General features: G+C 42.4%; 1 protein-coding gene across 1 annotated transcript in view; it reads left to right on the top strand.

The window, feature by feature from the left end:
• CCDC6 (coiled-coil domain containing 6) overlaps positions 1-12,983 on the top strand; it is a 146,985-nt gene that overhangs the window by 126,850 nt on the left and 7,152 nt on the right. Inside the window, exon 7 of the mRNA XM_006835795.1 lies at positions 2,175-2,275. Coding sequence (XP_006835858.1) covers positions 2,175-2,275 — 101 coding nt within the window. The remainder of the gene's footprint in view (positions 1-2,174; positions 2,276-12,983) is intronic.

Below are 12,983 nucleotides of genomic sequence, written 5' to 3'. Positions count from 1 at the left end.
CGGAGCAGCTGGTAGTTTCGAACCGCTGACCTTAAGGTTCGCAGCCCGATTCGTAACCACTACGCTACCAGAGCTCCTTAGGACTTAGAGTAGGAGGCTTTAATGTCAGGGTTAAAGTGCTTGGCCACTAACCAAAAGGTCGTCAGAAAGAACCCTATGTTGTTGTTAAGTACCATCAAGTTGGTTCCGACCCACAGTGACCCTGTATAAGGTTTCCAAGGAGTGGCTGGTGAGTTTGGACTGCCGACCTTGTGGTTAGAACCAACCAGCCGTTCTACAACAGAAAGATAATGGTAGCTTGTTTCCATGAAGATTCCAACCTTGAAACCCTGTGGGGCAGTTCTCCTATGTTTTGTGGGGTTGCTGTGAAGCAGAAGCAACTTGACAGTAGCAGATTTGCTTTTTTAATAGAGCTGACCTGGGGGGCAAAGGTGATTCAATGGAAGAATTCTTCCCTCCCCTGTGGGGAACCCAGGTTGAATTCCAGCCAGGGTACCAGTCAGCCACCACCTAGCTGTCCAGGGAGGCTTGTGTGTTGCTATGATGCTGGATAGAGTTCAGCAGACCTTCTGAACTAAGAGTAGGTAGAAAGACCTGGTGATCTACTTTCAAAACTCAGTGAAAGCCCTCTGAGTCACAGAGGTTCAGTATGTAACTGATCATGGGGGTGGCTTAGGACTGGGCAGTATTTTGTGCCTTCGTGCATGAGATTCCATTGATGGACTGGCTCACGAGCAGCCAACAGCTACAACATAGAGTTGAGAGAGGCATGTGTCATACAAAGGGACTCAAACAGTTCGAGGAAAAATGGAATAAAAATTAATTTTCCCCTAAACTTTTTGAAGCTCCCTAGTATTGGAGTCCTGGTGTGGCGCTATGGGTTAATGCGCCAGGTCACGGTTCAAGCTCACCAGCTGTTCCGAGGAAACCCTATGCAGGGTCACTATATGTTAGAAACGACTCGATGGCAACTAACAACAACAAGTATTGGTGTATTGGTGTGGTGCTGCAGGATAATGCACTGGATCACAAGGTTGGTGGTTCAAACCCACCAGCTGCTCCTCAGAAACCCTATACAGGGTTGCTGTGAGTTGGAACCGACTCGATGGCACTTAACAACAGCAACGGTATTAGAGAGCTGGATTTTGTTCCAGTCAAATAAACCTAAGTAGACAGTGGCTGATTGAATGGCAGGGCTGAGGCCCTGTGGAATCATGAGGTATGCACATGTGAGCGTTCCTTCTTTGGGTTATTAGAAAGTCTCTCAAGCAGAAATTTCTCCGCAGCAGCATTCTGTGTCTGGTTTGCAGAGTGAAAGCTGATTTTCATGATGATCACACTTCAGCATTCTCAAGTCCCCTGTGACTTGTGAATCCAAGAAGAAGGGAGCGTCAGCATGGTGTGGCTGTATGGCCCTGGAGTGGGTGCTCTGAACTCAGGTTCTTTGATTATATAATACTGGACTGCGTACTACAAGGTCAGCGGTTCAAACCCACCTACCGCTCCTTAGAAACCCTGTACAGGGTTACTATGAGTCGGGGTTGACTCAACGGCATTTAACAACATCAGCAACCATGTGTGATTGGGGTTCCTGGTGAGGCACTGTAGGATCAGCATTGGACTGTGAACTACAAGATTGGCAGTTCAAACCCACCACCTGCTCCTCGAAAACCTATACAGAATTGCTACAAGTTGCATCAAGGTGGACACGATGGCACTTAATAAATATGATTATTTATAAACCAAGGCTTGCCTTGTAAACAGTGCACATTTCATACAGGGCGATATTATTAAGCTTTAATTGGGTGACATAAATCTTAGTGGGCTTTTTTGGTTTTGAGTTTTAAATAACAGTTTAACTGTAGCTGCTGAAACACGGACACCCTTAGCATTCTTGGGATGTAACTGTAGGGGAGGGAAGGCCAGTTCTCTCTGTCAACAGAACTCCGTCCTGAGCTAAGGCATCCTTGGGTCCCTAACCTATGTCCCTGTGAAGTGAGACTGTCAAACAACAGCTCTGACTCTGTTTATAAATGTTCCCTAGCTACAGTACCACTCTCTAAACAATCAGGATTCTGACCTCGCTGTGTGAGCCCCAAGCATTTTCTCAAAGGAGCTCTCTGAACGATTTTAAACCCAAGCATTTCTGCTCATGTTCTCCTGTTTCCTCTTAGGTATTTTAACGAGATGTCTGCTCAAGGACTAAGACCTCGCACTGTGTCCAGCCCAATCCCTTACACACCTTCTCCAAGTTCCAGCAGGCCTATATCACCCGGTGAGTAGGTGCTCAGAGCTACTGGTACACTTAGTAGACAGCCTTGAATGTGTCCTCTTCCAACATTAAAAGAAAAAATCTTATAAACAGAATGATCAGGGTCACATGGTTTCCAGGAACATCAAAACACAAATCAGTACCAAGATGAGCTGTCTTAAACTGTTGAAAATTTTGAACACAGATGTTATAAAAAGAAGACTATCTCTGACTTTGATTTTTAAGAGCCAATGGATTGATAAGAAATCTCGGGTAGGCTTTTAAGACGCATCTTGACACATCTCCTATTGGGTCTTTTTCTGTGGTTTACATACGTTATCGTACTCATTTTTGTCTACAGAATAATTAACACAGGCATCATTTTACCCAAGTCAGAATCGAGGAAGCAGTGATTCAGAGGGTCAGTAACTACTGATCACAGGCAGGAAGTGGTAAGAAAGGGGGTGCTTGTCTCCAACACCCATCTTCCGTCTAGCACAAGCTGCCCCCTAATCATACCAGTGATCCATGAATGGAGCTCGGCTGCAGTGGACCGGCGGGCGCTACAAGCAGCTTCTATCAGGCATTCTGCTTTTTGCTTTGCTCTTCAGAAGTTTTCCCTCAAAGGCATGCTTGTCTTGATCTGACCCCAAAAGCACTCTCCCCTCCCCCGGGAGCTCTGGCTCAGTACCAGCACAGTGTGGGGTCTCGTGGGCCAGGAGGGCAAGTAAATGATCCAGCTAGGGAGAAAGCGGAAGCAGAGGGGGTGGAAGGAGAAAAGAAAAGGTAGCAGCAGGCCAAAGGAGAGTGTCTTGTGACTGGAGTGATGAGCCTAGTTTTCTTGGGCTTGCTGGGAAACGGATTGTGTACAGAGTTGGGTGGATGAAGGAGGAGTTTCTCAACAGAATAGACTGAGGTGACTGCTCTGAAACGTCTCGTACAGAGGTCGTATCGTTTGGAAACATTAAGTAGCATAATCTTAGAGGGACGGCTCATTTTGTCTGTGATGCTAGTGAGTAGGAATGCCCTTTAAGATGATGAGAGGGAAATGCTACAGAATAGGCTGAAATAGAAATGACTTGGGTTTTGTGAGTTAAGGATTATGCCTCCACGACATTTACCCCTCCCCCTTGGGCCCTGTAGGATAAGGACTGGATTGCTATAACTACAAGGTCATTGGTTCAAAACCACCAGCCGCTCCTCGGAATCCCTATCAGGATCTCTATGACTTGATAACATTGAACAAGAACAAGAACAGGGGCAAATAAGATGGAAAAGTCCAGAAGCTTATGTGCGCTTCAGGCCAGCGAGCTGTCTGGCCTCAGGCCAGGGGTAAACGGGCTGTTTGCAGACCGAAGAACTTTCTAGCATGGGTCAGTGTTGCTGTCACTGCCCCTTGTTCCTGTGGAGAGATGTTGCTGAGCCTGTTTTCAAACCTTCTCTCTCTAGCTCCCTCACAGTTTTCCCAAAATAGCACTTGGGGTTTCATTACCAAGATAAAGCCCTTCCTTTGCCTTTTGCTTGATTGATGTGAAAGGAAGGCATGAGTCAGGAAGAGACAGGGTGGACGGTTGTTTTTTTCGTTGATGGTGACACTGATTCCGATTAGATGCAACTTAATGCGCTGCTGGATTTATTTAAAGCTGAAGAAGTCTTTGCTAGAACCAGTTGCTGTCCAATAGATTCTTACTCCTGGTAACCCGATGTACGTCAGCATACAGGGGACTCCATAGGGTTTTTTCAATGACTAGTTTTGGAAGAGTTGATCGCCAGACCTCCCCTTTTTTTTTTTTTTTGAGACGCTTCTGGATGAATTCACACCTCAATTTATGAATAGCAACCCAGGATGTTTGCTGTTTGCACCACCATGGGAATCCAAAGACATCTTTGTTGTCATTGTTAATTTCTGTCTAGCTGACAACTGACTCACGGCAACCTTACATCTAATAGAAAGAGATGTGGCCAGGCCTTGCATCCAACCTTGCCCTACCCTTAATGTTTGTTGGTAAAGAAATCTTCAGTGCTAATTTTCAATTAGTTAAATACAATGTTGTGGATACTGGGGTGTGGGGGGGGGTGAGCGGTAAACACTTGAATATTACTTTGATTGCACCTGTCCTACATTGAATGTGTGGGATTTGCTCGTATATACAAGGGTAAGTAAGAAAGTATTGCTACTAGGGTTCCAGTAAGCACAGGCTTATTCCAGACAAAATGTGCTTAAATATGTTTCTGTAATCAGTGAATATTTTTGTTGTTGTTAAGTGCTGTCATATCAAGTCCAACCCATAGCGACTGTGTACAGGGTTTCTGAGAAGCACCTGGTGAGTTTGAACTACTGACCTTGTGGTTTGCAGTCCAGTGCTGATTCTGCAGTGCCACACCAGAATTCTGTGATCAATGAACAGCTACACACAAATTCATTCATGAACTTGTTTTAGTCTTGTTAGAATGAATTAAAAACAAAGGATACTTTTTAGGCTATGAAAAATGATTTTGACATCAAGAGTAATAATAACACATTTTAAATAAAACTGAAGTATGTTGTTATGTGCTGTGGAGTCAGTTCCGACCCATAGCGACCCTGTACAGGGTTTCTGAGGCTTTAAATCGTTACGGGAGCAGAAAGCCTCATCTTTCTCCCACGGAACAGCTGGTAGTTTCGAACTGCTGACCGTGAGATTAGCAGCCTGATTCATAACCACTACGTTACCAGTATACATTCTTTCCAAATGATTGAAGCTTTGTATCTAGTTTACGGGAATGCTTCCCCACACATTTAGATGGATCAAGCATTTTAAGGAAAGTTGTTGTTGTTGTTAAGTGTTGTCCTGTCAGTTCCGACTCATAGTGACTCTGTATAGGGTTTCTGAGGAATAGCTGGTGGGTTTGAACCACCACCCTTGCAGCTCAAACTTACCTTGTAGTCCAGCACATTATCCTATTGGGAAGACCTCAAAGGTAAATTCAAGGCAGAAAGGCCGGCTCAGAGAGTTATGCTGTTTTTTGGGGGATTCCAAGGGATAATTTTGATAGATCTTCTTGAATGACTTCCATGGGGATTTATTTATAAAGATGTTTTAAGAAAATTGAAAACATCATTGGTGAGGAAAAGGCCAGGAAAGTTGTGTCGTGGAATTTTTTTCCGTCATGACAATATACTTGCACATTTGCTGAGGGTAGCAGAGGCTGTCCTGAGAATTTCATTGAGAAACCATACTTCATCCACCCTACAGCCGTAATCTTGCCCCTCTTCATACTTCGTTTGTTCCCCAAACTCTAAGAAAATTTAGTAGAAATACTATTTGAGTCCCTCAAGGATACCAAACTGCCATTTTTCACAGGGTATAAATCGAAGAGCTCAGAAATCTTTGGGAAAGGAGGAGATGGAAATACCACTGTGAGAAGTGTATAGACCTAGATAAAGGATATGTTGAGAACTAAGTTTCACTTTTTGATATTTCTGTTTATAAAGATTTCCATGATCTTGTAGCAATACATTTTGACTTAAACTCTTGCAAAAGTTGTTGGGGTTTTCTTTAAACAGTGTAATACATATATTGTTGTTGTTGTTAAGTGCCGTTGAATTAGTTCCAACTCATAGCGACCCTGCATAGGGTTTCTGAGGAGCACCTGGTGGGTTTGAACTGCCGACCTTGTGGTCCAGTGCATTATCCTGCAGCACCAGACCAGGACATGTACTCTCGCTTTCTCTCTCTATATATATACTCACGCTCATCTATGTCTTTACCAACATAATCCCAAATGAGAACAGTTTTTCCAGTTTTAAGTTGTGTAATATCATCACAGTACATTTTATCTCCTATTTGGCAGCAAAATTACTCTCATCTAATATGTTGCCGTTTTATCTTACATAGTGGGTTAGCAGAACCTGAATATTCAAGTTTTCTTTTCACTTTAGTTTTTGTTGGAAGAATTTGTGGCTTGCAGCATTAAGACTATGTAGTCACTTACTCAGTGGGCATACTCTGTTGATGTCGTTTTCATTTCCATTTTAAGCATTTTGGCTCCTCTTCTCTTCCCATTTTTGGTTGACATGGAAATCCTGCATATTCATCAACTTCTTGAAATTTTTTTTCAAACATTCCACAATTAGATTGAAAGATACTATTCTTAGACCTTTTCAGAGATCCTCTTCATAATATATTGTTGTTAAGTACTGTCAATTCAGACCCATAGCAACCCTGTACATGGTTTCCAGGGGCAGCTGGTGAACTTAAACTGCTGACCTTGCAGTTCAAACTGCTTTGTGGTCTGGTGCATTAACCCGTAGCGCCACACCAGGGCTCGATTATTAGTATAAGTCAAAAAGTATTATTTTAGGATTCCAGTTCATGCGTGCGTGGGTTCCTTCCAAACAAAACCTGTTTAAACATGTCTTTGTGATCAGTGGATGGCTGCAGACAAGTTCTGTCAGGAATGCACTTGTCTTAGTCTTGTTAGCTGAAGCCCTGGTAGTGTAGTGGGTTATGCATTGGGCTGCTAACTGCAAAATCAGTAGTTCTAATTCACTGTCCGATCCTTAGGAGAAAGATGAGACTTTCTGCTCCCCTCAAAATTTATAGCCTCGGAAATCGTATGCAGGGTTGTTAGGAGTCATAACTGACTTGATGGCACAGAGCAGCAGTCTTGGTCGAGTGTCTTCAGAAAAAAGTTCAATCAAAATAGTAGTTTTCAAAGGGATCTGCTAGGCCAGGCAAATTCAAGGCAGATGAGGTAAGCTCACTAGGTTATGTTGGTTGATTTTTGGAATTCCAAAAGCATCCTTCTGATGGTGAGGACCCAGGGTGAGGGGGATCATGAGTTCTGGTGTGCTGCTGTGGAGTAATGCTCTGGACTGCAGGTGTCGGTTTGAACCACATGATCGGCGGTCAAGCTCACCATCTGCTCCTTGGAAACCCTATACAGGGTTACTATGGGTAGGAACTGACTGGATAGCACAGAACAACCATAATTATGAAGGAGCTTTGAGACTATGGAAAATTACATTGGTGAGGAAAAGGCCAGGAAAGTTGTGTTGAGGAATAATTTACATCACAATGCTACCCTGCATTCTCCCAGGGTAGCAAGAGCTGCTCTGTGAGCATTTCTTTGGGAAATTTTTCCTTGCCCACCCTGTAGTCCTGATCTTGTCCTCTCAGAATTCTTTTTGCTCTCCAAACTCAAAGAACATTGAGAAGGAGCACAACTTGAGTCCCTGAAGGATGCCAAAGCTGCCGTTTTGGTGTCGTGTAAGCTGAAGAGTGCAGAATTTTTCCAGGGAAGGGTGATACTATTTTATGCAATCTAAGAGATTTTTAAAACATCTTGTGTTTCTTCTTCAGAGTGGCTGATGTACTTAAACCAAGACTTTCTTCTGTGCTGTATTTCACCTTCTATGACTGGTGGGGTTCAAACCACTGACCTTGTGATTAGCAGCCCAATATGTACCCCTTTACACTACCAGGAATTCCATATAAATTTGTTGTTGTTCAGTGCCGTGGAGTCAGTTCCAACTCATAGCAACCCTGTATTGGATTTCTGAGGAGTGGAAGATCGCTGGGTCTCCACAGGATAAACACTGGACTGTGAACCACAAGGTCACTGGTTTGCACCCCACCAGTCACTTCACGAGAGAAAGGTGAAGCTTTCTACTCCAACAAAGATTTTTGAAAGCCCCAGAAACCCTATACAAAGTCACTATGAGTCAGAACCAACTCTCGACGATGCTTAACAAGAAGAGAAGGACATTCTTAGTTAGTGTGTGGTTAAATCAGAGATGGGAATACTGATCTGCATATTGTAACTGTAATCACCAGAGTCCCCATTTGGATTGTGATGCCATTCTCCAATCAAAGGAACCAGGGCTCCTTGGAAAAATGCATAATTCTACAGCTGGCAGTATTTGTGCAACATCTAGTGAACAATAATATCTTACACTACATTCCCAATATTTAAAAGTAAATAGTTTTAAAAAGACATTCAAAGAGGAGAAAGTCACCAAGGTGTTTGAGATGGGCCTTGAAGCAGGGAGTCAGTGAGTTCAAACTTCCTGACCACTTACTTTGTGCCAGACAGTCACTAAGAACTTTATGAACTGAATTAATTCCGTCTTGCAGCAACCCTGTGAGTTGACTGTGATGACCTGTTTTATCATTGAGAAATCTAAAGCACACCATTGTTGTTGCTGTTAAGTGCTGTCGAGTCATTTCCGAACCATAGTGACCCTGTATAGGGTTTCCAAGGAGCAGCTGGTGAGACTGAACCACCAACCTTATGGTTCAAACGACTTTGCAGTCCAGCGTATTAGCCCACAGCGCTACACCAGGATTCCAAAGCATACCATTGTTGTTATTGTGAATTGCCATCGAATCGGTTCTGACCCACAGCAACCCTGTATAGGGTTTCCGAGGAGCAACTGGTGAGCTGGAACTGCCAGCCTTGCAATTCAAACGGCTTTGCAGTCTGGCACATTAACTCACAGCACCACACCAGGACTCCAAAACATACCATTAGTAAGTACCAAATGGTGGATCTGGGATCCAGGAATATCTAGGATCCAGGAAAATCAGGTTCCTGAGTTAGGACTGCTGACCTCTCCTGGAGATAGATGAGATTCTCACTAACATGGACATTTGGGAGAAGGAAGCAGCAAATGCTGTGTTAAAGGGCACAGAATGGACAGAGACAGAGTGAGAGGGAAGGTCCCTGCAGGTATCAACACTGGCTGCTCGGGGGCCCTGTGCCTCAGAGATTCTGATTTATTTGATTTAAGATAAGACAGGAGCTTAGATGCTGACACTTAAGCTCAAGCATAAGAAGTTTACAGCCAGATGTAGAGCCATTTTATAATAACCAGAGAAGAGATTTTGGGAGGGATTTTTGTGTTTTGATTTGTTTTTTATGTCAAGGTGACAATTGTGAATTGAATGAAGGTTTACAAATCAGATCATCAGTTTTACATTCAACAGATCATATACTTTGTTTCATCACTTTGAAAACTCTTGATTAGCAGGTTGGCATACTTTGAAAAATGACCTTAGCAGTACTAGATAAATAGATTGGAGATGGTATTTCTCTATTTCTGGATAAGGATCCACTTTCATAGCCTTGCCCTTAAATTTTACCACTTTCATAAGAAATAGAATTAGGATTGTATTTCCCAAAGCCATTGAGAGAAAACCTCTTTTTCCTTCTCTCAGTGATACAAAGAAAGATTGCATTAAATGGCCATTTGGCCCCCCAAGGACTTGTACATTACCCCAAGCCTCCATTTTGTAAATGTGAACCAAAAATCCACAACTGGAAATGGAAATACATCAAATGGAAAGTATTGTTAATTGAGAGTCAAATCAAGAACTAAAACATATTGAGACAAGTTATGGAACTGGTAGTGTGTGGGGCTGCGGATCTCAGTCATAGATACAGCACAGAAGAAGGTCTTGGTTTCACATCATTCAGAAAAGAGGTCATGTGGTATGGCCCTTGCCTGCTATTTCAAAGTTGATCCTGGTTACAAAGCGATTGACAATGAACAGGTAGCTTCTGTCCAAATTCCTTCTTCATTTCCATTTTCTTGCTATTTATTCAGTAAATGTTAGGGAACCTACCCAGTGCAAATTACTCAGGTTGATACTGGGAAAGGAAAGATACAAACACTGATATCTTCAAGTAGTGACAAGTAAGTGATACCTCAGTTCACCATCGCTGTCAACACCCACATCTCACTACCCAGGCAGACATGTAGTGACAATCACGAGGTTTGGGCCCCATCCCAGACCATTTGAATTGGAGGAAGAGTCTGGGCATGCTTACTTTTAAACACTCTGGAAATAATTCTAAAGTTTGACATGATGACTTTGCAGAACATTATAGTGGACTGGGGATGGTTTCCTTCTCAGATACAAGGGGACTCAGAAAACTCATGGACAATTCCATTATGTTTTTATTCCATTTTTCCATTAACTTTTTGAACCCCCCCACCACCCCATGAGAATTTTTTTCAAAGAGTATAGCCTCAAGGTGTGAATGGTGATTTTTCTTTGCCTTTATAGCTGCAACACGCACAGAAAACCCCAAACGTCTTGACACATCCCTTTTCTCTCTCTCTTTAATCATAGTGATACATATACAGCAAAACATAATAGCAGTTCATCAGTTTCTCTGTGTCCCTTTTCTTGTTGTTAAGTGCCATCGAGTCAATTCCAACCCATAGTGATGCTATATATGGTTTCTGAGGAGTGGCTGGTGAGCTTGAATCACTGACCTTGTGGTTCAAACTGACCTTGCAGTCCAGCGCATTAACCCACACCAGGACTCCTGTGTCCCTTTTAGTGGTGTTGATGATATTCTTCAAGTTGTGTAACCATTTTTACTATCTTTTTCAACTTCTCCATTAAATACATTCTGTGCTTTCTAAGCAAAACCCCACATTTTTCCCCTTTCTCCCTCACTCTGTTGCTGCTCGTTGTTAAGTGCTATGGTGTTGGTGTAACTCATAGTGACTCTGAAGAGGGTTTCCAAAGAGCAGTTGGTGGGTTTGAACTGCTGATATTGTAAGTTAGTAGTCCAATGCTTATCCTACTGTACCTCCCCAGGACTCCCTGCTGCTCACCACTAATTATTTAGGATACAGTATTTGTCCTTTTGTGTCGGGTTTATTTCATTCATCATGACATCTTCCAAGTTCATCCATGGTGTAGCATGCTTCAGGACTTCATTTCTCCTTAGGGCTGGCCAATATTCCATTTTATGTAAATACCATATATTGTTGATGCTTTCATTAGTTGATGGACACTTCAGTTGTTTCTCCTATTTGGCTGTTAGGAATAGTACTGCATTGAGCATTGGTGTGCATGTATCTGTTTGCGTTGCTGCTTTCTTGGGTGTACCTATGAGTGCACTTAACCTAAGAGCCCTGATGTGGCGCTGTGGGTTAATGCACCAGACTGCAAAGTCATTTGAACTGAAAGGTCGGCAGTTCAAGCTCCCCAGCCTCGCCTTGGAAACCCTATACAGGGTCGCTATGGGTTGGAACCGATTCTGTGGCCCTTAACAACAACATTATGATAAAGAATCAATGGTATTGAAGGAAGAAGTCCAAGCTGCACTGGTGAAAAACAAGGCTTCAGAAATTTACAGAGTGCAAATTGAAATCTTACAACAAACTTCTGCAGCACTGGAGGCGCTTACTCATCTTTGTCAAGAAAATTGGCTGCCTGACCAGCCAATTGGAAGAGATCCGTAATTGTGCCCATTCTAAAGAGGTGACTCAACGGAATGTAGCAATCATCAGATAATATCTCAGGTAGAGTTTCGATGATGATAATTCAAAAATGGTTACAGTAGTACTTTGAGAGGGGACTGACAAAAATTCAAGTTAGATTCCGAAGAAGATGTGGGATGAGGGAATATCATTGCTGATAACAGATAGACCTTGGCTAAAAGCAGAGAATACCAGAAAGATGTTTACCTGTATTTTATTGTCAGTATCTATGTTTTATTGACTATGCAAAGATGTTTGATGGTATGGATCATAACTAACTATGGATAGCACTGACGAATGGGAATTCTGAAGTACTTTGTTGTGTTTATGTTGAGCCTGTACATAGACCAAGAGGCAGTTGTTTGGGCAAAACAGGGGACACTGCAGAATTTAAAATCAGGAAAGAGATATTCGTTCATCCTACTTACGTATTTTGTATGCTGAGCTAAAAACATATGACAAGTTAGATTACATGAAGAACACAGCATCAGGATTGGAGGAAGACTCATGAAGAACCTGTAGTATGCAAATAACAAAACTTTGCTTGCTGAAAGTAAAGACTTGTTGTATCTACTAATGAAGATAAAGGACTATAGATGTCAGTATAGATTACACCTCAACATGAAACACCAAACGTCACAACTGGATAAAAAAGCAATATGATAAAGAGAAAAAATTGATGTCAATAATTTCATTTTACTTTCATCTTCAGTCAACACCCATGGAAACACCAGTCAAGAAATCAAGTGATGTGTATTGCATTAGTGTTACACATCAAGGGTGACATTTTGAGGACTAAGTGTCACCTGACTCAAGCCATGGTATTTTCAGTCTCCTTATATGCTTGTGAAAAACTGGACAATGAATGAAGAGGCTATAAAGAATTGATATCTTTGAATTCTGCTCTTGATGAAGAGTATTGTAAGGACTGGGCAGTGTTCTGTTCTGTTACACTTCAGGTCTCTGTGAGTCTGAACGGGATAGAGAACACCTAACAGTGACAACAACATGCTGGTTTATGTTCAGCTTTTTGAGGAGTCCTGGTGTGGCACTGTAGAATAAGAACTGAACCGCAAACTCAGTTTGAACCACAAGGTGGTAGGTTCAGACTCACAAGCTGCTCCTCAGAAATCCTATACAGGGTCCTTCTAAGGTACTTAACAGTATCATGATGGTACTTAACAACAACAACAAACACTTTCCACAGTGACTGAACCAATGCACAATCCCACCAGCAATGGATAAGGGTTTGTATTTCCCCACAGCCTTGCCAACACCTAGTATTTTCTGTTTTTAATTTTTTTATTTTTAAAAATCATTGCCATGTCGGTGGAAGGCAGAATCTTCAGTAGGTACTATTCAGTCTGTCAGGGTGGAGCTGATGAAAGGAGATACAGATGGGTAACTCGTGATACTGTAGTGAATAATGCTTATCAGGATGGACTATGAGGGTTGGAAATGCAAAGG

Source organism: Chrysochloris asiatica, unplaced genomic scaffold, assembly GCF_000296735.1.
Source record: "Chrysochloris asiatica unplaced genomic scaffold, ChrAsi1.0 scaffold00020, whole genome shotgun sequence".
Lineage (NCBI taxonomy): Eukaryota > Metazoa > Chordata > Mammalia > Afrosoricida > Chrysochloridae > Chrysochloris > Chrysochloris asiatica.
Note: the sequence above shows the minus strand (reverse complement) of the source record. Positions and strands in the feature narration are given on the sequence as shown.